At 34.7% G+C, this 25,405-nt stretch overlaps 1 protein-coding gene across 3 annotated transcripts in view; it reads left to right on the top strand.

The window, feature by feature from the left end:
* The window catches only part of SEMA3C (semaphorin 3C), a 123,247-nt gene that overhangs the window by 54,243 nt on the left and 43,599 nt on the right, over positions 1-25,405 (top strand). For 2 of the 3 annotated variants that reach the window (XM_084305951.1, XM_084305952.1), the window contains exons 3-5: positions 14,552-14,712; positions 17,088-17,150; positions 21,982-22,101. In XM_084305951.1, coding sequence (XP_084162077.1) covers positions 14,552-14,712; positions 17,088-17,150; positions 21,982-22,101 — 344 coding nt within the window. Of the gene's footprint in view, positions 1-7,537; positions 7,647-14,551; positions 14,713-17,087; positions 17,151-21,981; positions 22,102-25,405 lie in introns of those variants that run through there. The other variant, XM_084305953.1, reaches the window with a different exon arrangement.

Raw genomic sequence — 25,405 nt, 5'->3', positions numbered from 1 at the left:
TAGTCACCTGTTATCTTTTTTTTTCTTTTTTTTTAATTTTATTTTGCTATTTTACTCTCACAATTGTCTTAGGATTCACATCCTTCTAGTGTTGTCATCTAATATTAGATATCTTGTCTGAGTTAATCATCCAGGTTTCTTTTCTAATTGTTAGACAGAAAAAGAAAGTGAGGAGGAAACAGGAGCCTACTGAAGAAGACTGAAATAAATGACCAAGGACAAACTGATGTCAGTGTGGACTAATGTGTTAGGTTCTTGTGTCACTGTTCTTCATTTCAGAAAACACCTGAAAATAATGACTTTACTTCTTCCTTACTCAGTATTTTTTTTCTCTCCCAAATATTCACTTATTCTTAAGGTTTTATTTTTCTCAAATTGAAGCCTAAAATACACTGCCTTAATTTTCTTCTTATTTCTTAAGCCTGCAGAAGGTGATGGATTTTCTAACAATGCAGAACTTGTGACTATTATATTCAATACTGGAACACTAATGGATGAACTTCTTTGTGTGTGCTTTATCTTACGAGTTGTAAATTCTGAATCATTTGTTTTATGTTATTCAGTTTCTGGAATGTCATGCACTGATTTTACATGATTGACAGACAGGCCATCTGATAGGCAGTGAGGAGTCTGGGATAGGCCACTTTGTGTCTTGTGATTTGGACCAGGCACTAGACTTCTGAACATAGCCATACCATATCTGTATGACTGTTTGAGTATGGAACATGCAGAAGTGGATAAAGTACAGAAGGGAAAACACATTTCAACAGACTCTGGGGTATTTTCTTTGTAATGAAATCTACACCTATTGGTGAATCTTTTTGTAGATAATCTGTCATTGCTGTACTATTTAATGATAGAAGAGATTACAGTAGTTGAGACATTCCCAATTTAGAGTAAAGAAAGTGTAGTATAAGAAGGAGGTGTATTATGGAATGTATTCAATACACCAGTTTTGCATCTCAACTGACATCTAGGTGGGAATTAAGACATTAAATTTATTATATTAATTAAAGAAAATCCATCCTAACTCTTAATCAGAAATTTTCACAGATGAAAGCTGTACAACTTGGTGTGCTCAGCACAGTGTTTGTCTTTGGATTGGGATAGCTAAAAAGGTGGTATATTAGCAGGCAGAACAAAAGCATTTCTTTGCCTAAATCCTTTGGTGATACTAGTATGCATGGTCAGGCCTTACCAGCATGCTCTGAAGGGTCTGTGGTAGCCATAAAAAAAAAAAAAAAAAAAAAAGCAGAAGGCTAATGCCTGGAAAAATTCCCCTAAGAAGCTGAACACTTGCACTCTCCTCAGTTCTGCCCTGAGGCTCCAGTACCCCAAATAAGAGTCTCAGAGGCATTGCAAAGCTGAGAATTACATTTCTAGGATTATCCGCTCTCCTGCTTGGTTGCAATATCCTGAGTAGAGCCCACTGGTCTGTACTTCTAGGCCATTTCTCATCATGAGCTTATATTTCAACATTTTTTGAATTTTTGCTTGCAGCCAACTTGTAAATTTGCTAATTTTTGAGACTGCACTTCTGATAGCTTGCTCAGAGACTTAAGAATTAATTCCTAAGGTTTTAATCATATTTTATGCCAGTGGATCTCTGTTAATTTTAGTGGAGTCAGGACTGGAAATTTGGAGCAATGTAGTGGAAAATGAAGTCAGCACTGGCCAGTTACAATAAAACCCAGGGTTGCGTAAAGAGCTGTAATTCTCAGGTTGATGATATTCCCAAAGGAACAGATTTGATAACTTCTGTAGCACAAATCAGAAAGACAGATATCTTTAGACTGCAGTGTCTTTAGCTGTTAATATTTAGTCTTTAGGATTTTTTTACTTTTTACTTTTACTGCCAAAAATATGTAAAAATAAGCTGAAAAAATATTTATTCTACTCTCAATAGGTAACTGATGCAAAAAAATTCCTGCTTCTTGAAAGTTTCATTGCTAGTAAACCACCAAATAATCCAGCATTGAATACTAAATAAAAGGCAAGGTAAAGAAACAGATGTGAAGAATTAGTTAGGATTAGTTTAAGGAAAGTAAAAGTTTTTAGAATTGCTGCTTTTTTGTTTTTGTTTTTTGTTTGTTTGTTTGTTTAACTGATGAACAGTTGAGGTATATAGTAAAATGCCATGAAGTGAAGCTATAAAGATACAGCAGTGAAAGCCCAAAACACCAACTAAAGGATTTAACCTGTTAGAAATATTTTTCATTCAAGCTAAGGGTTCAAAAGGTTTCAAAAGAATGCCTAGTATTCTTCCTTATGGGCCAATCTAGTGGAGTTAATATGCCTAGTAATTCTGATTAAAAGCTATTCAGAATTCTATTTATTCTGTCATAATCACATGATTCTCTCTTGTGGAGATTTCCTTTCTACTGCAATAGAACTCATGACACTATATGTTTAATGGAGCTGAAATGGATTGTGCATTAAGCAGCATTACTTTATATGACATGTAAACACTAAAGCATGTGTACCTGTAAAATGGAGTGATTTAAATATATTATGCAATAATCTTAAACGGTTAGTAAGAACATGAGTTGGAATAGCACTTTGAACATAAAAATGCCTTTACTTGTATTTTTTTTTAACATGCATTAGCTGAAACTGGTAGTGATTCTGAAAAATAGGTAAGTGTAGTTATAAACATACAACAGATGGTTAAACTGACATAAATGGAGGGTGAGAGATTTGTTCAAGGTCAGAGAGCAAATGCCCAGGAGTTCTGACTTATAGTTCTCTGTTCTGATCACGAAACAAATCTCCTTTGTTTAGATATTTGTATACTATGCTTTAAAAGAATAGTCGTATTTTGTTACTTATGCTCCCAAAATATGAGTACAATTTAGTAGTCAACTTTTAGTACAGCCAATTTTTAGTACAAGTAATAGTTTGCTACAGACCTAAGTGGCTGACCATGGTTGACTTCTATTCCATACTATTGTCTGCCTCTTATCCTATACCTGCAGTGTGCCAATTTTAGCCTGCTAAGAATCTAAATACCCTTCATTTTTGGATTTCCGACAGAGAACTGCCTTCCTTGAACTTGCTCTTTCTGTGCTGAACCTGCGAGTGATCCATGCAGTACTTTAGCAGAGTATGTTACTCTTGTTGACTCTTTTATTCTTTTACCTGAAGCAACCATTTATATTTCGTTTCCTCTTTGTTGATGTTCAGCATATCCAAATGAATTAATAGCTTGCTCCCATCGGAGGCTAAAAATAAATGTCTAAAACTGATAGAGTTGTACTTATGAGACTCTTCACAACTCAAAGCTGAATATAAACATATAGCTTTTATTTAATTAACTTTATATATATATATATAGCGCTTTTATTTAAATATATATATGTGTGTGTGTGGACAAGCAAGATGGGGGGTTCGCATAATTTTTCCAAAATTATTTTGGCCCACTACTGGATAGTTGTCCTGCTGAATAAATATGGCAGATCTAGTTTAAACACAGAGTGAGTGACTGCAGAAGGTTTATTTATTTAAATGGCTTCCCGTTCAGATGAAATCTAAACAGAAAAGTATAAAAGTTATCTCTTAAATCCAAACCAGAGTTTTGGCTGAGCTTATTAAGTCTTAAGAGTCTGGACTTAAAACAAACAAACAAAAAATCTCTTTTTGCATGTGAAATACACTTGAAAGAACTTCCTGCAGCTATTTCATTTTTAATTTCAAAGGCTCTTTGGTACATTACCAAATGAAACCCCAAAACAAGTCAGTCAGGTATATTACAAATTGTTACCGCCTATTTACATATGTAACTCAGAGAGTTTATGTGACATGTCTTAAGTAAAAAGCAGAATACCATCAGAATAGGATTTAAAGTCGAGTGGACCCTAATCCACCAGGCTATGTTCAGCCCACTAAACGTGACTTTTATTGTGCAGCCAAATACCAGCTGGTGATCACTTGAAGATTGATGGTAGCATGCAGCTCTGGAATGTGCTCCTAAATTCACTCTTTGTGTCAGTCTTTATGGTGTAAAAAATGGTTATGTTCCGTGTGTTTAAAAAGCAAGCATACTACCTCCTGAACACATCTCTCTGCAGGGTTTGGGCACAGAACTCTTGTACTCCCACATAGCCACCAGTAGGGACTGCCACATCTTGTAAAAGACACCTAACAGTTACAGACCCACCTCCAGCTTCCAAATCCATACAGACATATGTATATGTAAGCATAAATAAAATAATATTAATTGCACATTTGGAAGCATTTTGTTTTTAGAGATGACATTAAGAAAATATATATATATATAAGTCCTGATGAATTTACAATTGAAAATACTCATAAACAATCTGAAGGTGTTCAGCAACACAATGAACATTGATGATACAATTACTAACTTCCAGTTGTGTCCAGCCTCTGAAATCCTCTGAGACATGACCAAGTCCTGTGTCCAGTGAAGCAGGTTGTGGCATCACAGTCATTTTGAAAAAAGAAATCCTAATGTGCAATCTTATGGATCTTCCTCTGATGCAAGTAGATGGATATTAATATGCAAATACATATATATATTTCAAGGTGGAAAAAAAAATTAAGAACTTAAGGATAGGCTTGATCTTTTCTCACAAACTAAAATTTTCTTGACTGTAGGAAACATTGCAAACACCCACATCCAGAAAACAGCTTATTTCCTGTCAATACAGAATGCTGGGTGGCCTCTTGGCTGCAAAATCAAGTCTAATCAAACAGCCCAAATTAGACAACAAAAGATATTTTAACCATGCAGAACACAGTAGGAAATAGAATGAAGAATATCAATCTTCTACTATTCTAATATTTCTGTTCAAGAGATAGAAATATCAAGAGGAGATTGGGATAAATACAGTTGTGAAAAAAACTGTGGAATTGAGCGTGGCTTTGTCTTGGTAAAGTTTGTTATCTTCAGTGTAATGATCATTCTGGCATCATGTTGGAATCGGGGTTCATTGAAGGTTCACTGGTGGCGGGATGCTATTTGTTGACCTCCAGCTGCTTTGTTTTCTCACATAGTGGAGAGAGAATATGTGCTTCTTTCATCCTTCTCAGATGTAAAGTGTAGCTTGATAACTTTCTTAACTTAGTATATAGAGACAATTGTCTGACACCAGATAAATAAATGCCATCTACTGACATACAAATGCTTATAGGAAATAAGAAAACACTCTAAATTAGGAAGCAGTAATTTACCTAGTTGTATGTGACATCCACCATTCCACATATCTGTTTCTGTATTTTTTCTATAGACAACTTAGCTTCTTTTACAAAGCATCCCTCTATATTCAGAATTGTTAAAGTCTAAAATACAACCCTTTAATTCACTAGTCCATTGAAATTAAATCAATAATGAAATTGTGAAATGATAAAATAATGAAAACCTGAAATACTATCCTCCACATCTTCTTCAGCTCATGGCTGAGTAAATTTTACATTATTTTATTGAAGAGTGAAAAAAAGGAAAGCACTTGGGATTTAGCTGGATCTGATGTTTGCCTGATGGCTAATCCTAATTTGATTAGAATTATTATAATAATAATGAAACTGTAACCAAGCCTGCATAAAATAAGCTTTTTTTTTTTTTTTTTTTTTTTTTTTTCCTCAGAGTAAGGACAAGGGGTGACTGCTGAAGAAAAGAGCAGTATATTTTAAGATTTGTGAATAAAGTGACATGGATGAAAAACACAGCTAAAGTTGATTGGATCAATAAAGACAGGGATTACTGCAGCATGGGCAGTAATGCCAATCCTAGATATGGAGAGATTGGCTGAATCTCTAGAGAGGTTGCTCTTTGGAGGAGAAAAATGTATATAATAAAAAGATTCTTCTACCTCACAGTGAAGGGGATTCATACTGTATTAGAACCCATAATGAAATATTTCAGTGATTTAGCTGTTCTTTCTCAACAAATTTTCCTTAGCTCTGGCCACGAGAGTAATTCTGCAGCTTAGCAGCAATATACTCATAAAGAAAAGGAAAGACTGTGCATGTGAGTTGAAGTGGAAAATTTTCTCAGTCTGAAAAGAGGTTAACAGACCACTATCATCACTAAAGGTATTGGATATTTTGTAATATTTGATAATTCTCCATTCCAATTATCTGTGCATAGAGCTCGCATGTCAATGAAAATGTATTAACACCTCAAAATTGTATGTATGGTTAGTAGCTGCCACTGTCAACTTCGTAAAGGACAAAACATATCTTCGTTATACACAAGATACCTTAGTGAAAATGCAAAGTACAATTTTAAAGTGAAGCAAAATATAAACTTTCAAGGAAAGACAATTCTAGCAGTAAAATGTCCTACCTGTCATTCAACCTCACATATACTCTCCCTGCTCCTCTCCCTTTCTCGCTCACAGATATTCAAAAATATCCCAGCTGACATCAGCTGTTTTGAGTTTATGGAGAGTAAATAAGTACTCAAACCTATGCCTAAAGAAGTTTGCCTTTTTCACAAAACCAGCAGCCTGAATGAGATGCAAAACTAGTAAGTCCATTCAGACCTCATTCTCCTCACAGAATTCAAGCTACTGGCAGTAAAAGGGATGAAGATGAATGAACTGGGAGAACAGCTCGCATGTGTCTCATGTTGCTGACAGTTCTGAGTTAGAGAATAGCTTAAGTTTTAACTCATTTTTCAGAGAGACAATTGTAATAATTCATTTTCTTCATTTTCTCACATCTTTTTTAAATATGCATCAAAGAGTTTTGGTGTCTGCAAGCTGTAAGGGCTTCAGCTGGTCACTTAGTGTGATAGCTACTTGGAACATTTTTCTGTGTGAATGAGCATCAGAGGAGGAAGTGCAACCATTCCTCCAATGACGTGATTGCTGGTCCAATTAAAAAAAAATAAATAAAGCAAGAAAACACAAGAGATTACAATGAAAAGATATACTGCTCCCAGTAGAAGTAAAATAATGTGGAATTTGTCTGACTTCCCCATGGATGTGTTGTTTTTGTTTCCTCAATTCATGTCAAAAATAATGTTATATTTGGCAACCAACAGCTTCTCACTTCTGAATCTGGAAAACAAAAACATCTCAAGTGCCAGTGGCAAAACCGCTATGTGCACACAGGCTAGTGGGTGAGACTGGTTCAGCCAGTGGAGCCCCAGGCAACGTGGCAAAGCCTCTTCTCCATTTCTTTCAAAAAGAAGTAAAGAAAGCAGCTCTGCATGACTATGTGCAGACTCTGAAGTATGCAGATCTTGGACAGTGGTTAACTTTGTGCATGAGACATGGAGAAGACTGGCTTCCATCTCACATGCCTAACTCAGCTGCAGTAATCTTAAACACAGTTTGCTTCTTCATACAAATCTCCACATTTGCCAAAGTTGTCTCTTTGGTTTGGAGACCAAAAATGAGAATAAGTCCTGGACAGAATAATAGCGGGCAGAAATGGCTGAGGTAATACTTGAAAAGTTAGATAACTTCTGGAAAGTTCTGTATTGTGGCAGTATTAGTGACATCTCTCTTGCTTTCTCTTTCTCACACACACAAATTACAATTATACTGAGGGATGAAGTTGATGACCAGTAAAATTATAACTGTACTGAACTTATGAAAAAAGTAAGAAGGCCACTTTTCAGCATTTTTGTTGAAATGTCTACAGAGATTTTAGAAGAGTTATTCCAGGTTTACTGCAAGGTAAGTGGAGGAATAATCTGAAAATTATTCCTAGAAGTGTCTATAGCCAAATAAGACTGTGTGGCTGAAGGGTGTTTGTGGTCTTGCGTAATTGTTAGTGAAGGAATCTCAGTACTGGAATCTTTGGAAGGTCTCGGAATGGCTGTGGAGCTGCAGTTTGGAAAATGTTGACATATTTTTCCCCTTTGTTTCAGAGTACAGCTTCTGTTGTGGAATGTGGTATGATTTCATCATGACAATATCTCTGTAAATCAAAAAAAAAAAAAAAAACAAAAAGCAGTATTTTAGTAGTGTCTTTTCTTCACAATGTAAAGCTGCAATAAAAGTGCACTTAACCTGATGGAGTATAGTAGGTTGAATGTGCCACACCGCCATGCTACTACGATTTGCCACACACATGCAAATGACTTTCTTTAATTGTGTCTTTGCTTAGAGAGCACATTCCTCCTGCACAAAACTGGCAGCTGCCTATACCTCAGAGGGTCTGCCTGCCCTTCTTCATTCTTCAAAGCAATAAATCAAAGGTGAAAAAAATCTGATAGCTTTTGAAGCAGTATTAAGAAAAGCAATAAAACTCTTTTAGGAGTGTCTTCTAGAACAGCATTCGAAGATCCCCAACAAAAGCTGGTTAATAATCCATTGTGATTTATTATTATTATTATTATCATCGTAATTATCATTATTATTATTTTAATCCTACAAGTTACTGGGATTTTAGGACTTCTGTGTGTCTTGTGAATTGTAAAAGAGGAATCATATACTGACATATGTGAATGCTCTGCTTAAGGTTAACTATTAACTGGTATGTCTTTTCCTATCAACAAATGGGCTGCCTTCACAAAGAGCTATTGAGCATTTTACTGCTCCTAATGTGTATGTAAAGCTGTCCAAGGTGACAGATGGCTCTTCAAACATGTTACAACTACCTCTAGGCCTGATTCTTCAAAGATTACACCTTGGCACTTTTATTTCTATTTATAAAAGACTTCCCTATCTTAAACCAGTAATATGTATATTCCACTTTCAACTCATTTAGCAAATACACCAACAAGTATTCAAGGTTTATAGTGAAACCAAATCACATTTAGATATTGTTGACATTTTCATGTTATTTACACTCATTCCAAATACAGCAATTAAGTTTCCTTCTAGTAAATTATACGTTTTAGCTCTGGGCGATGAGGGCTTCTGTTTCAGCCTGCACTGTATGAAACCCCTTCCTCCTTATCCTCTAGGTGATGCTGTTAATTAGTTAGTCTGTAATTTTATGAGCACTTGTAAATCTATTTTCTCCCCTCACATTAACTCTTTTCTTTTTTTTTTTTTTTTAAGAAAAAAATGTAATCAAAACCCTTCCAGACAGATTCAGAAGCTAACAGTTCTTCTAAGCCTATTGCCTCTTCATAGAAAAGGACAAATTTCGTTCTAACAATGTTAGAAAAAAAATATATATATCAAGATTTCTCATGCGTGAAGAAGAGATAAAGAGATAAATAAAAGGTCAAAGGTCCACCTGAGCTTTTTGGGCCCTGAGTGGTTAAGGCACACAGGGGACTGACAAGTAGCACATCTGGCTGCTTATGGCTCTTTGACCAAATTACTATGTACCCATTTATAGTCAGCTTCACTTGGGAGCTGGCTGAGAGTTGTTTCATAGTTTGAAAACTGCAGGAACAGTAGCAAAAATGCGTTAACAGCTCTCTTTTTTTTTTTTTTAAGGAATAGGAATATCAACAGAGAAAAGGTGACATGTTCTGAAGATTTTGAAAGGAAATATGCGGACTCACCTTCTTCTCTTTGCAAATATAAACAGTCACAATGTATCTCTTGTAGCTGAAAAGCAATAATATAAATGAGGAATATAAATAAGGTTCTTTTCCACAGTTACTATGTGAACTGTAAAAGTAATACATCTCTTCTAAGTCTTTACATTTAAAGAAGAATCAGAAATAAGTCCAAGAAAACAATAGTTAAAATGATTAGATTTTTATGAAATCTGATATTTTTTAACCAGATCTTTTCCAGTCATTTCTGTTAGTAAGGTACAAAACAGATAAGTTACTCAATAAAAATACAAATGAAAATAATGAAAATAAAATAAGAGCTTTTCTTGTGGCTTTAATCTTTTTAAAACGATCTTCTTGTAACTTTACAAATACTTCTGATTCCAGTTGCATTTTTAAAATACATGGCTATTCCTTTCAGTGCTAGCAATAAAATGGTCCTATTTCCATCAGGTATTATAAGCAAAACCATCATTCTACTTCTGTTCCTAGAAGCTGAGATTTTACATTGCAATTTCGCATTTGGCATGGGGCTGGCATATTTGTTGGCACAAACTGACAGTTTAATGAGGCTTAAGAGACTCTTACAGTTTCATTAACAAGGGGCTAATGTTGTCAAGCCTACTGCGGGATGCACACAAGGCCAGTCAATGGTGAACCCCATAGCTTGTGAGAGTATAAAGAAAACAGAGTAGCTTTGCTGACTTCCAAGTCACTAAGGCTACATAAAATCTGTGCCAATTTGGGCAGCAGAGGTTCACTATTGTGAACCTCTTTCCAGAAAGCTAGTTCTCTCCCCTCCACTGTCATTCTGTGCATAAAACTGCATTTCTTCCTCTTTTTTTTTTTTTTGTTTTGGTCTCTAAATCTGTGCTTCTGCTCTGAGCTTCCCATAAACAAGCCTTCTGAAGCTGAATCCCTATGCCAGCAGGAAAGAGGAAGAAGACATATTATTTCTTGTACTTTACCACAGGGGATCCTAATTTAAAAGCTTGACAGATCATCCTAGATTTGCTCAAAGAAGCCCTGCCAGGTTGGAAGCCCAAGGACGATTTAGTGCAGAGATGTCTGCGTGCACTCATATCGTATATCACAGTTTGTCCACATCTTATCTGTGGATAAGTTCAGTGCATTGAATTTGGGCTGGGGATGCTTGCACCCCATGATTGTAGCTTACTAAAATCTGCAATGTAAAGATATCTACAGATTATACTGAAGTTTTTATGGGCAGGTGGGTCTGCAAATAGGGTGGTTTTTATTTTCTTTTCATTTTAGGAAGTTACCACTAATTACCGCAGTAGTTTCAGTATTTATAGAATCATAGAATCATAGAATCATAGAATATCCTGAGTTGGAAGGGACCCTTAAGGATCATCAAGTCCAACTCTTGACACCGCACAGGTCTACCCAAAAGTTCAGACCATGTGACTAAGTGCACAGTCCAATCTCTTCTTAAATTCAGACAGGCTCGGTGCAGTGACCACTTCCCTGGGGAGCCTGTTCCAGTGTGCAACCACCCTCTCTGTGAAGAACCCCCTCCTGATGTCAAGCCTAAATTTCCCCTGCCTCAGCTTAACCCTGTTCCCGCGGGTCCTGTCACTGGCGTTAATGGAGAAAAGGTCTCCTGCCTCTCAACACCCCCTTACGAGGATGTATCAAGCATCCATATTAGCATAACATTTATACTGACAAAGTCACTTACATTAAGGTTTTATCTTACATATTGGGGATTATTATATCCCTTATATTGAGAAAGTCAGGTTGTGTTTTCAAACACCAGTGAATGTAAAATAAGGAGTGTCGTCATGTCAAGTGATGAAACAAGATATTCAGAGAACTACCTGATGTAGGATGTAGCTCATACATACATGCACTGGTGGCTTGGACAGTTCATGTATAACAGGCTGTGTTTATCAGTGGGGGAGGTATCTCCACATTCCTCAGTTTCCAGATTCTGATAACGGTAGTTTGCTTTGTTCTGGCCAATGGTGTTTTTTTAAGCATTACAAAGGCTTTTGTGATGTTAATAATAGATATTATACAAATATATATTTTTTTTTTCTCTTGTGAGAGCACAATATTTTCTCTGTAACACTTGTATTAACTTTTATGTGGTGGATTAGAAAGATAATTAAAGAGTAAGTTGTAAATTAATTTTCAGTAAGCTCTACATGGTGTTCACAGAAAGCTCCTAGTCACTGGGATCTCCAAAACATGCAGGTCAATAATAATAATAATAGCTGTGGCAAGAGAGTTCTTTGAAGTTTTTGTTTTTCATTAAAAGGGAAGAGAGCTATTTGACCTGACAGATTTCTAGCACTAGAAATTAAATTGGTATTGCCTTTATCACTCTAAGAAAGCCAAAACTAAGTTCACTGACCTATAAAGAATGCTGGACAAAGGTTTTTCTTGTATTATTAGTGATGACAATTATTGGCATATGGAATATATTCTAATCTTTATTTTGATTGCCAAAGAAAAATAAACTTATTCATGGAGAGCTGTCCATGACATTATTCTCCACACAGGCTTTACTGCCTTGAAAGTTCGGTTAAATTCCCAAAGCATGGAATAAAATGTGCTTTAAAAATCAGTAAATATTTGCCTTACTTTTTCCAAAACTTTTAGAGATGAAAGGGAATGTGGAAGACCTTTAAGCATCTTTTTAAGTAACAGCATCCAGCTAGTGAATCTTTAAGAAAATTAATTTTTCCTGATTTTATGATAAATTTTGTTAATTGAAAAGAAAATTTGATCAATTATAAATTCTCTCCCCACTTGCTTGAGTGGCCCTGTTAAGCCAATACACTGCATGCTTCAGCCTTGAAAGAAATAAAGGTGATAAATCTATATAGGAATCCTTGTTATAGGGCAGTGTTCTTCTGTATTCAAGGACCTTCCTTCCCTCATATGAATGTCATTGAGTTTCTGTAAGCTAGTGGCATGTGATAAGGTGATTCTCCTAATCAGCACCCTGATGGAGACAGATTACCATTCACGTGCCTTAGGAAGAAAAAATACCATTACAAAGTTTAAAAATCCAGGAAAATAATGTATTTCTATGAATAATGGTTATGGAAATCAAATATATGTAGTTATTTTTGTCTCTTCCTTAAAAACAATCATTAGCATCTTTATCATCTTTTATGTCCATCATAGTTTATTTATTATCATGTTTACTCTAAAAACACTGAAGCTATAAGGAGGGATATTATATAATGCAAAATAAATAAGCTCACCTTTACCCAATCTTGTGCGGGAAACTGCTGCCTCTCCCAGTTTATCTGTGCTTTTCTAGTATATTAAATATACAGTTATGAGATGGTTCAGTTTCATCTTACAGCTGCAAAATATTACAGTAAAGTTAATAAGGCCACCAGGAAAGGGGATGAGCACTAGCTTCTCAGGCTTGTTATGAAAGGTCAATCTGAAAATTTGCAAGAGCAAAGGGACTGAATTTTAATGGCACTGTGCTGGTGAGTCTCCCAGGTGTCTTTGGAACTCCCAGCTGAAAACTTACAGGGAGAATTTTTAAATGAAGTAAAGCAATTGATTTTTCAAGGACTGAAGAAAGACTTCTGAAAATGATGTGGACAATTTTCATAAATATTCAAGGTGTACTGTTTCAGTTTAAGCTCTTAAGCACAGTTTGTATGTGTAAATTTTCTTGAGAAAAATAATATAGAAATATTATTTGTTGATCTTTTTAATATTAACATTAATAAAGACATATAGAAAACACTTTGCTCCTGAAAGCTGTCACATGCCTAAGTTATTCAAAATGTCATCTCTTTAATTAATCAAAGGTATTTTTCATCTTTCTATTAGCTGTTTAAAAATCAATATAAAAATAAGTGGTTGTGTATCATATTTACCAATGCAAATCATGTTATGTCAAGCATTCTTTGAATCAATAGATCTGTAGTAGACAGAAATCTAAATCCCAAAATACTAGGTGACTATTTTGGCTAAGATATCTACCATTTTCTATAGAAGAATATTGAGCAAAGACCTTTCTTTTAGCAGAAAAACAGGCTTTAGCAACAATGACAAGCCATATTGTCCCAGACACCCAGTTTGAAAAAGAGATATGGACTCAGTTCTTATGACTTTAAGAGGGCTTCATTTTCATATTTACTCTGTATTTGCAACCCTGTTTGAATCACGGGAAACACAATCCAATAATAATGTTCATAAGTTAAGAAAACTATTTTATGTTAAATACTTGAATATGGAGAAATTGATTGTTAAAGTTTAGTTTAGTTTGTTTTGTTTTTCCATTCTCAAATCTTGAGAAATATTCCTTCTGTTATTACTGAAAGGAAAAATAATCTGTTTTGAGGCCAAAATATATTGGCCAAGCAAAGACAGGAAGGCTCATCTTTCTTAAAGGCAACAAGTAATATTAATACAAATGTTTGTGCTATTCCTGTAACAGGCTTGATCCTGCACTACTGAGATCAAAGGATGTTTTTCACTTCATTTCACTGAAGAAAATTTTAAGTGTGAAAAAAAAAAAAAAACAAAAGCCAGTTATACAGTTCTGATAGTTTATTCCAAATCTCATAAACAAATAACTGAATAAATAGACACACAATGAGGCAATAAGGCTTGATTGAATTACCTTGATTCTATTACCTTTGTTTTTTTGTTTTTTTTTTTTTAATAAGCCATGTATAGTCATGAAGGACTGAAAAAAATTTACTTTGGAAACAATAAACTCCTATTGTTGGTGATGCCCCCTGTCAAGAAAAGCAAGCGAACTGTTCTATGTAATTTGTATTGATTTTGTGGATTTTGTGCTGTCATAAACTTCAAAATATATTGAACACATTGATTAATTTAATTTCCTTAAAAGCCGAAGCTGTAAATAATCACATCCATTAAAATAACAATTCATTACATGACTGAACAAAAGTAATGCCAGATTTTTATGGGCTGTGAATAGTTACTTAGGGTATAAAAAGGTTGCATTCAAACTGAGAAAAAAAAGTTTGTTTCAACTCAGCTATTGCAAGTGTCTAATAGGGGTTCTTCATCTTTTATTGGTCCCAGTTATGTTTAAAGATTCATTTATTTAAAAAGAAGCAGTTTACTAATTTCTTGTATTTACTATTTCAGAGCTGCAAGAAACTAAGACCTCTGAATATCACAGAATATCACACAGTCCTCTGGATTACAGGATATTATTAATGGATGAAGATCAGGATCGGATCTATGTCGGCAGCAAAGATCATATTCTGTCTTTGAATATTAATAATATAAGCCAAGACCCTCTCAGTGTAAGTTCAGGATTTATTTTGAGAATCCAAGGTTGCTTTACTGAATGCATTTATTTTTAAGACAAAAAAAAAAAGTATTTCATTATTTTGCAGGTCCACACCTTATTGAACTGTTAGTACTTGTTTTATATGTAAAGCAAGATGAACAAACTATTAGCATGACTGTGACTCAGACATTCAGTTTGAGCTGTTTACTTGTTTTGAAGTGACATACAGCATGGCTTGGCCTCATAGGGAGAATTTCTATGAAAAAAAAAAAAAAGTTATATGGTTGATGGTTTCCAATTCTATTGAAGATTTAAGATAATTCAGAGATGCACTTTGAAAAACAGATTGTAAGGAAGAATATGATATGTGCTATCATTCTCAGACCAAAAGCAAAAAATAAAAAAAATCTACAGGGACAGATCTGACTTTAACCTTTGACTATATTTATTTTTGTTTAGTACTCTGAATCCTAGTCTCTGATCTGTTTGTCAAGCTTTGTTATGGCTGCATCAGCCCTTGCCCTTCAGTTAGATAGCTAAGACACGACTAGCTTTTGTTTTTTTTGGACACCGTGACCCTCATCTCACTCTTTTTGTGGCTGCTCCTCTGAAGATACTGAGATGTCATTTTCCAAGGTCTCTCTATGTTCCAACTACCCAACTTGTAGTAGGCACCCTGTATATGAAACGGGTCAAATTAGTGAATATTTAAACTTTTTTAGATTCCTCTTTTTTTCCAGAGCCAATTGAAATCCAGGTGCTCTGATTTTAAAATAAGTGGCCTGCAGAAATACTGAGCCCGGAAGCTTGACTATTAAGATGTTACATGTATGGACCTTGCCTTGCCTAACTTTAGATTATTACACCTACACCAACACCTTAAAATGTATCCTATATGCCTTGTTATACCAAATTCATCTGACCCTTTAATCTGTGGGCTTTATTACTGTACCTCAGGCATGTCAAGGGGCAGGGAGATCCAGCTTGTGGCAGCAAAGTTCAATGCTTTACTTAAGAGTCAATGCTTTTAATGTGTCAGCAGAGAGAGAGTGAGATCCCACTGGAGGGTGATTAAGAGTACTTAAATTAAGCTTTGCTCTGAATCACCCTCTGGACATGTCTGTCTACCTGAATTGATCTTGTGGTGAGTGTGAGCAGACTAACTCTCTAACTTACACGTTTAAATTAAATGTTTCTTGTGTGCATGAACACCTCCTTCCTCCTCCTAATGGTTTGGGAGTCATGATCTGTAATGGGGCTGCCTACTTTGATCTGAAATGGCTGGTGTGACCTTCTTGCTAATTCAGATCTCACAGTGATTCTGCTAACCTGGTCTAGAAGTGGTGGTGTCCCTGCACTGCACACCTTTACTTAACAGATTTTTTTTAGTTCTGTGCAGAGTTAGCTAGGTACAACAACTTCTGTGGCATGAAATACTTTCTGCAGTATAAAGTATAAAGGTGTTTCAGTAGTCTATTTAGGCATGGAAAGCCCCATATAAAATTAAAATCAACAGAAATCAAATTACCCTAAATTTTCTGGCAGCTATTGTAATCACCCAATATTATACTCAGAATTACTTTCTGCAGTTTCATGTATTCTTTCTTTAGTTTATTTACTTTTATAACAGATCTACTTTGCTAATTTTATGCTATATTCATATGAACCTGCAACTCTCTGCATATGAGTATGTATATATATATATAAACAAAGATCTTTTAACACTATTATTTATATTATCTTGAGACTAAATATTATCAATTTATGTCACTTATTAAATTTCCAGTAAGAGATTTCTATTTTTTTTTCTATTTCAAAATCAAGATAAATCAGAGTTTAATTATATTTCAGGTAATGTAGTATTGTATATTTCAGGTCTGTAGTGCAAGAAGTCTTGGAAATAAATCAAGAAATCAGCCCAAAATCTTAAGGTTTGAGCAGGTTTTATTATAACACATTCAAACCTTAAAAATGCAAATTTGTTACAAGAAGTCTTCTTGCTATATTTTAGTCTTCAAGTTTCCAGTGTGAACAATTTCTAGGAGTTTGGTAAAGGTGGTAAAGGTTAAAAAATAAATAAAGGTGGATGGTAATTTAGACAATGATGAAAATCTCATTTGGAAGAAACAAAATTAAATAAATTGATTAACTTATCTTCAAAATATATGATAATTTATATCAACCACAAGTGTTGTCCTTTCCTTAATTTATTGCTCTCTAAGACAAAAATTTTTCTCATTTATCAATGAAAATCCTTTTGGTCCTTATAATCAAGGTATAAAATCTATCAAAATATTAACTTATTAGTGTAAGTTATACAATACAATGATATTTAAAATTAAATTATGTGATAAATGTGTTAGTGAAAAGATATTTCTTTCTTCACAGATTTTCTGGCCAGCATCTGCAAACAAGGTAGAGGAGTGCAAAATGGCTGGCAAAGATCCTACAGTAAGTCGTACTCCACATGCACATCCACACGCATACCCAAATTACATACTTGGCAGTAAAGTCAGGACACCTTGAGTGCAGCCAGAAACAAAATGAAAGAAGTGTTTTGCTTTTTAAATGCTCTGCAGGCCAAACGATAAAGTGAAGAAAAAAAAAAAAAAAAGACTATGTAAAGAGAGTGCACCTTCAGACTGACAAAATAGGGAGGAAAAAAAAAAAAAAGGAAAGGAAAGAAAAAGAATTGCCCGGTTCCTTGCCTCACTCTTTCTTGTTACTGGTGATAATAATTTTCAAAAATTTTATGTTCTGGAAATGATGCCAAACAGTCTACTAAGCTTTTGTTCAGTGTAGGGATGCACTCTGGTGGCCCCCAGAAAGAAGGTTACCCACTGTCTACAGATGAAAATCTTAGACTCACAAAAATCCTTTTTTATCATCTCTTTAAGTTGCGTAAAGCAATGCACTGATGAGTATCTGGAAACTAGTATACTTTGCTAGGCAAGGTAAAGATGGCTTCTGGGGTCATGTGAAACCCAGACTTCAAAGAGGTCATACTGAGTCATTTTGCACCCTGATTGATTTGATCCCATCTAAATGCAGCTACCTAAGGACCTAAATCAGATGATAATTTCCTAATGTTCTCTTTATAGACAATAGGTAGAAATTAGCTATTTTGAAAGATGTAGAATACAATACAGCAGATCCTGTCTTTGGCAGAATTGTGTATGAACACAGTTATCTTCCTGAAGTTATTTGATCTTACAGTCTGTATATGCCCAAATTTTATTCAAGAAAGAATGTTAAAGTGTAAGAAAAATACAGAAAGTCACATTTCTATTCTATTCTGTTATCTTTTTGTCTGTTTCTCTCTTCAGCCACACCTAGGTATCTGGTTTTCTTTCTAGTTTTTTAGCTTCTTTTTTTTTTATTATTATCCGATTTCCAATTGATATTTAAATATTAGAATTCATAATCTATTCTGAGCTAGAAATTTGAAATTTCTCAATGTTAAATTCATGAAGAAAATAATTTGATTTTACTTATACTTTCACTTGAGCAAGAAACTATGGAAATCAGAAACCCTCACATTAGATAGGTCTTTGGAACATCTTCCTCTGCATAAATCTAGGAACAAAAGTGAGGCCTAATATTTCTATTTATATTAGCTACACATTTTGTATTGTTAACTAAGCCTACAAATGACTTGCAATGTTTCAATAATTCTGCTGAGTCTGCTTTGTAACAAAAATATGGTGTTTTTTTTTTGTTTGTTTGTTGGTTTGGTTTTAAATCTATTACAAGTGCTGATATAAAGACATCAGAAGGTTGGCCTCCTGGAGCTTAGCCAAACCTTTTCCAAAACTGTGGAGAGTAATTCATTACAGGTCTCCAAAGCAACAGAAGGAGTCCTTATGAATAATTATTCTATGTTTGGTATGGCAGCTTACCTACTTTCTTTGCTGATAGCTACGGTAGTGAAAAAAAAAAAAAAATAATAATAATAATAATAAGTATTCTGCTGTTGAATATCACATTTCTATGCATCTTTGCATCATTGTGATTACTGAAGTGAGCAGTAAACTCTATAGCTAATAACTCGCTGAGTCATACAAAGTGTGAAAATAAAACATATAGTTTTATTCATGATAATTAACGTTTACGCTGGTTAGTGACAACGTCGACTGCAACAGCTCCCGATAGACTGGTTAAGAAACTTTCTTTTATATGAAATACAAATGTTCACTGGTCTTATTCATGTTTCCAACATAACACTCTTCTAAGGCAAAACAGAAAAAGGTACATGCAGAAAGCAGTATACAAAATGTGATTCATGGGAAAATACTTAGGACACTATTAAGTCCTGAGTGCTCCAGAGAACTTTTAATCTTGGGTGTTTAGTGGTGAGACTTTCCTAACTTTTAATCATATTAAAGTAGTTAAATGTTGATGCTTTAGTTAACAGGTTTCTGGATAGAACCTCTGTTTTTACAATAACAGTTTAGTTGTGGGTACTGGTAATGCCCTGTAATGCAGTTAATTAAGAATGTCCAGCTTATCATATGCACCAAATTTATTTTTTCTTTTTTTTTTTTCTAGTTGCTTGCTTGCCTTTTTTTTTTTTTTTTTTTAATTCCTGGCTGTGCAAACAGAAGAAAAGTGAAGTTCCAAAACACATGTTTATGTGAGGTTTCTTAATGTTTGTCCTCTAAGTTCAGAAGATATACATATATATGATCCTGATTAACAGCTGTTGCTCTCAAATCAGTGTTGTACCTTATTGAAAATTCACTGAAATGATGAGAAAAAGAGAACCCAGAGATAAATCAGTGTTTGCAACCTGAAATGTATAGACCAATTTGAAGAGCAATTGAATAGTGCTTGTGAGTTTCATTCATCATGATAAGAACAGGATAAGCAGAGAATGAATTCAGAGGAATTGTTTCAAATGAATTAGAATTTTCACCTCAATAATAATAATAATGGTAGATGTATGGTAACATTTGGCCTATCTGAGAATAGTGATTATCACAAGACAGAAGAAAAACAGGCAGCAAAAGACACAACCAGTAACTTATTTTCAAAGGTGATTAGGGAAGGGCTCATTTGCCCGATCGTTAGACAAACATTGGTGCCTGAATTTGTCATTTTTGGCTACCTTTTTCATTACTGAAAAGAAATTGTCACCTCCAAATAGTGAGTTCACCAACATAACTTGGATGCTTATATTAGGCTGACATCTATTTCTTTCAATGTACTGTGATGAGATTTTAGGACATAATGTCAGGAAGGCAGTTTCTGAGACTGCTATAGAATGCATGTTGGTATCAGTTCCAAGAGGACCATCAGTAATATACAATTATCTAGAGCTTAATCATCAGCTCTGACAAACAGCCATCCTAAAGACAATTTCATGTCACCTGAGACCTCCCTGATTTAGAATACTACAGGAATACTACAGTAGAGAGAAATAAATGGAAGCTTTAAAAAGCAATCCTCTAGAATATTTTGAAAAATAAATAACAATTTCTTGTTAGACTGTGGAGTCACGGTGCAGTACCCAGATTAATCAGATTTCATTAAACTGAAAATGGCATGCAGTGGTTCAGCACTGGAGAGATGGGCAAAAGCTCAGAGAACATAAAATGGTTTTCCTGACAGTGAGCATTAAAATATGATAATGTTGGTGTTAAGCCAACTTGTGTTACTTGTCCGTAAATTATCAAAGAGACATGAAGATACAGTATGTGTCAGATGATAATCTCAGAGGGCTGTCCCTAAAGAAAAGAATCATTCATCTAACCACCCTTGCATTCTTGCTATGCGCTTTAGAAAGTGCATGACATAGTATTGAAGCAGAATAGTAAGTGTACTGTTCATCTAGCCATTGGCTCATTGCCTTTATCCTTGAGGACTTTTTCTTCTGAAATTTATCAGAATGTAGTGTTTTATCTAGAGTTCTTCTGGAAAAGCTTTTTGCAAAAAGCAAGAAAGCATCAGTTTACACACTGGCTTACATAAGCTAGTGATATACCTTTACAGCTGTGGAAAAGAAAAAATGAGAGGTAATGTGGAAATTGGTAGTACTGCTAAGAAAAATAAATAAATAAATAAATAAATAAAGCTGTTTTCTACAGCAAGATATTGCTAAAACCACTTTTGAGCCAAACTAAGATGGCCAGATAAGAGAAAATAGAAACTTTTAGTAACAGTCCTTAGCTTTAGAAAAACAATATATTTCGACTGAGTTAAAAGATTTTTCTGGTATAGATTGAGCTAACACTTCACACAGAACATGCAGTGTTCCCTGCAGAGAAAGTTTATGAACACTGAACTACCTACAATTATACACTAGTTTTCAGATGTTGTACTAGAGTACCAGCTCCTGCTGAATCAAAAAATGTGAAATACTTTAAATATAAATGAACTGTGTAGTCTGGTGAACAAGAATTAACTCTACAGATTTTCATGAAGATGACTGATGACACAGTTTCCCATCCTGTGCTCAAAAAACACATGCAATTCTCACTCTCATGTCTTTGGTGAAGGTTTGGATGAGTGAATATGAAAGCAGATCTGGGATCTCAGTAAGAAAAATGTTCAAGAAAAAAAGTCTATTTTTAACCTAAAGTGCATTAACAGTTGATGATAGTGAAAAGGGAAGAGAAAGAGAAGAAAAGAGTATGTTGGAAGGAGAAAACTGTAGAACCGATGGTGTGAAACTCTGAACTACTTAACATTCTGTTTCAATTTTCATTCTTATTTGAAGATGTTACCATTGATTTTCAATATGAAGCAACTCTGCAAACTTTGTTGTGTAATGTGTTGTTCAGAGTTTTAATTATTTGGCAAGAAATTGTTTACACAAGAAATGGGATCTGAGATTTGGGCTTTGTTTTTTAATTATCTCCAGCTGTATTGGGTAATATGAAAAAGGGGGGGAGGAGGGAGTAGAGAGAGAGAGAAGGGAGGGACTGTTTTAGAGGTTTCCGTGAGGAAGCTTCATAAGGTTACTTCTTGCTTTTCTGTGGAGGCAGCTGCTTCTTCCCATGAAAGATACAGTGAAGTCTATAGATGAAAATAAGATTACTGTGTAGAGATGGGTGAATTACACACAATCCTCTAATTATTGTACCCTACCTATGTCTGATGCCCAGCTGAGAGAAAATGAAAATAAAGCAGAAGTCTACAGCTGTTCAAATCCAGAGACTCAGTACTCAGTAGCTGTTCTCATGATACTGCTAAAAATATGAATTGTGTCTATTCCCTGAAGTTCCCAATGTCTAATAACAGTTGCCAATGTGATTTGTTTTTGCTTCTGTAATCCCTCCAGCATGGCTGTGGAAATTTTGTGCGTGTGATACAGTCATACAATCGCACGCACCTATACGTTTGTGGCAGTGGAGCCTTCAGCCCAGTGTGTGTGTATGTCAACAGGGGACGCAGGTCTGAGGTAAATCTCTTTCTATCTATTCATTTTGTGCTGGATCTTACTAGTATTATGCAAACCTCACAAATTTAAAAATGGAAAGAAAGATTAATGAACCAAGTAGGTTTCTTCACCTGTGTAATACAGAAAAAGAACAAATATTCATGGTTTTCTGACAGTCCTGTTGCCAGCAAATAGCAAAGCCATGGTCAAAAACCACACACAAATATGACATTTGTCTAAAATTCCAGTTTTATCAAATGTTGGGCTAAATCTGATGTTACTTTTTATTTGATTTTGTTTGTTTTGTTTTTCTGGTGAATTCATTCCTACTTGTAGCTGGAATTGTCAATAAATACTTGAAAGGAAATAGTTTTTTAGAAAAAAAGTAAATCTTGCAGTCCAACAGCTTTTTATAATTCCCGGGTGATACTGATTGCTGGGAGAAGCACTTTTGTGGACTAAGTGTGCAGGTATGTGAGGATTCACTGAACTTCAGTTTAATATCCATTAGATGCAATCCAAGTGTAGATAACTTTCATCTAACACACAATTTCTGTCCCAGTAGATCCTGTCAGGATGGAACCAGTAAGTTTACTCATCACTGAGAGATCTTTCAGGGTATAAATCCCATTTTCTGTAGGTAGCTCTCCATTTTTTCTATATTCAGTTTCACTATTAATACACTTAAGTATATGAAGTACCAGAAGTCTCATAAATATATTGTCCAGGTTTCATCATTTGCAAGTGAAATGATTGTTTATGTGCAAATGTAATAGGTAATAAATTAAACAACCAGAAGAAAAAAAAAAAAAAAAAAAAAAAAAGAGTACTTAACCAAGACCCAGAACCTCTGGAGCCTTTGGGTCAGATTCATGTCTGCAGGCACAAGGGTGTGCAGTATATTTTCCAGTAGAATGGGAAGCAGATGTGTTGGGAAGACAGATCAGAGAGTCCTACCTGGAGTTTTGCCATGTAAGGGCAGCTTTAAAAGCTGGGCTTGCTTTTAGGGAAGACACTGGGAAATTCATCACTGATTTCACTGTGAGTAGGATGGGAATTCTGGCCAGGACCCAGGTCTACTACAGAGGTTGCTGGTGGGTGATAAATCGTTGTTTTTCCAGGTAGGTTTGCATGTATCTCAGTGACTTTTGGTAGATCACCTGGCTCCAACCTCCTTGGCAGATGATGTAGTCTGAATCACTGCACTTTCATTCCTAATGGATTATCTGAGAGGTTCATAGGCCTGGATTTAAAAGTACAAGCAAGCAGAATGGGGTGAATAAATCCATCCTCCTAGCTAATAGTCTGCAATAGCTTTGTTTTGAAACTGAGGTCTGCTTCCTCAGGTAATAGCACTAACGCAATTATTTCTTGAAAAATTATTTAAAACATGGAAAATGATCTTTTATTAATTAATGAAAAGTCATTTATGAGCTTAAGTAGTAGTGCTGCAGAGAACTTTGAATCTCTTTATGTGAGGAATTTTGTAAACTCTATTTGGAAAAAAAAAAAAGCAAACAACAACAACAAAACACCAACACCAAAAAACAAAGATATGAGTTCTTTATGTGCATGAGCTCCCCATAATATAAGATGTTAAATTTTGTAAGTTAAAAATAAAGATACATGTCTTGGAAGACCAGAATTGGCTTAATTTTGCCTGTCTGTATAGCTACATGCCTATGATCAATTGATTAAATAAACTGCTGTTTCAGATGTCTGGAGTCTGTCAGACACTTGACTGTAGTCATTGCATGCTCAAAGTCCTTACTTGTACAGGCCAACAATAGCATAACGGTTTAAAATCAAGCATTTCCTTCTGAACCAATTGTATACGTAAGTACATGTCTAGTTAATACAACAGAATAAGAAACTATGTAATGCTGATGGGACTAGAGATAATTCTTTTTTTTTTCTTTTCTTTTATCATTTCACCTTGAATTTAGTACAGTTTTAAATGTACGGAAGGCTGTTTTTACAGGTGTAAAACTGCTGTTTTAGAATGCACATCTGTTTTTCTCTAGAAGCTACAAAGACTGACATTAAGAGAAATATCCAACCATCATAAGAGCTAGGCCTGTTTTCCTCTTTTGTCTCCACATAATCCCATGGAAAAAGTGGTTTCATTGATTATGCAGAGTGTTACCCTTTTCCCTGAAACAGGGCTTAAAAAATAATTCATTTTCTTGCTTGGCACACTTGATACTTTGGTCTTTCGTAATGACTCTCTTAGTCACCAAAATATATTTTAATGGCAAAGTAAATGCAAATAGAAGCAAATGTAATCACTATGTGAATTAATTATATACTAAAAAGTAGTTTAATATATATGAAAATCAAGTGCAATCCTAGAGCTAGTTTAATACTGCAATAATGGACATTTTGAATTGGTAAATAGTGTTATAATGTAGTAGAGATTAACATCAAGCTGCATATTAATCTAGGAGTAAGCCAACAACAGAAAAAAATCCACCCAAGATTATATTAGAAACTTCATACTTACATTTTTAACGTTGTTTTAGAGGGCTTATTACAGAAGTTATAGATAAGATCTCTGTGATTAAATTAGGAAAACAGAAGAGGGAAAAAGGAGATAGGTGATAAAGGATATGAAAACTTCCTGCTGTAGGTTAGCATATCAGGTTGGTAGTATTCAATTTGCTGTTGCCAGGTGGCTGTACAGTGATCTGTGTGGTTTCCCCATTCCACTGCAATTTACTTTAATTGTTAAAGAGAATATAAGGAGTTTCTGCCCTCAGTCAAATACTTAAAACATTGGCATCTATATCATAGAAACCTTTCTTTGGAGGTTTTTCTTCAGCTAATAGATATATTTTAAGTTTGGTTGTTGGTATTTGTTTTTTGTTTGTTTGTTTGTTTGTTTTCCTTTAAATTTTATCTTTTAACATTTTATTAGAGATTGTAAGATTGTTATAGGATGCTAGGAACAAGTTGTTTGTTGTAGTATATAATGACAGTAACACAAATAGATGTGCTATGTGTGTCTATCTCTGCTATTACTGACTGCAGTTTTTAAGGAATGGAGTCAGGCAAAAGTCCTTTCTTGCTTAGCGTACAACATTCTTCAGGGTTACCAGGACCTGGGAAGGGAAGAAGTGAACTGAGATGGGAGAATCTTCTAAAGACTGTTCATATTTCAAGCTGTAGTCCAGATTTCCTTGACTTTGCCAAATATATTTCTTATTTATGAATCACATGAAATATAAACAAGATTCCTTACCAAGATTCTTAAAGAGCAAAAGAACCTGAAAGATTTAAGGCTACAGCAATAGATATTAATAAATCATCTGTCACTATGTAACTG

Source organism: Netta rufina, assembly GCF_964035555.1.
Source record: "Netta rufina genome assembly, chromosome: 1".
NCBI classification, from domain to species: domain Eukaryota; kingdom Metazoa; phylum Chordata; class Aves; order Anseriformes; family Anatidae; genus Netta; species Netta rufina.
Note: the sequence above shows the minus strand (reverse complement) of the source record. Positions and strands in the feature narration are given on the sequence as shown.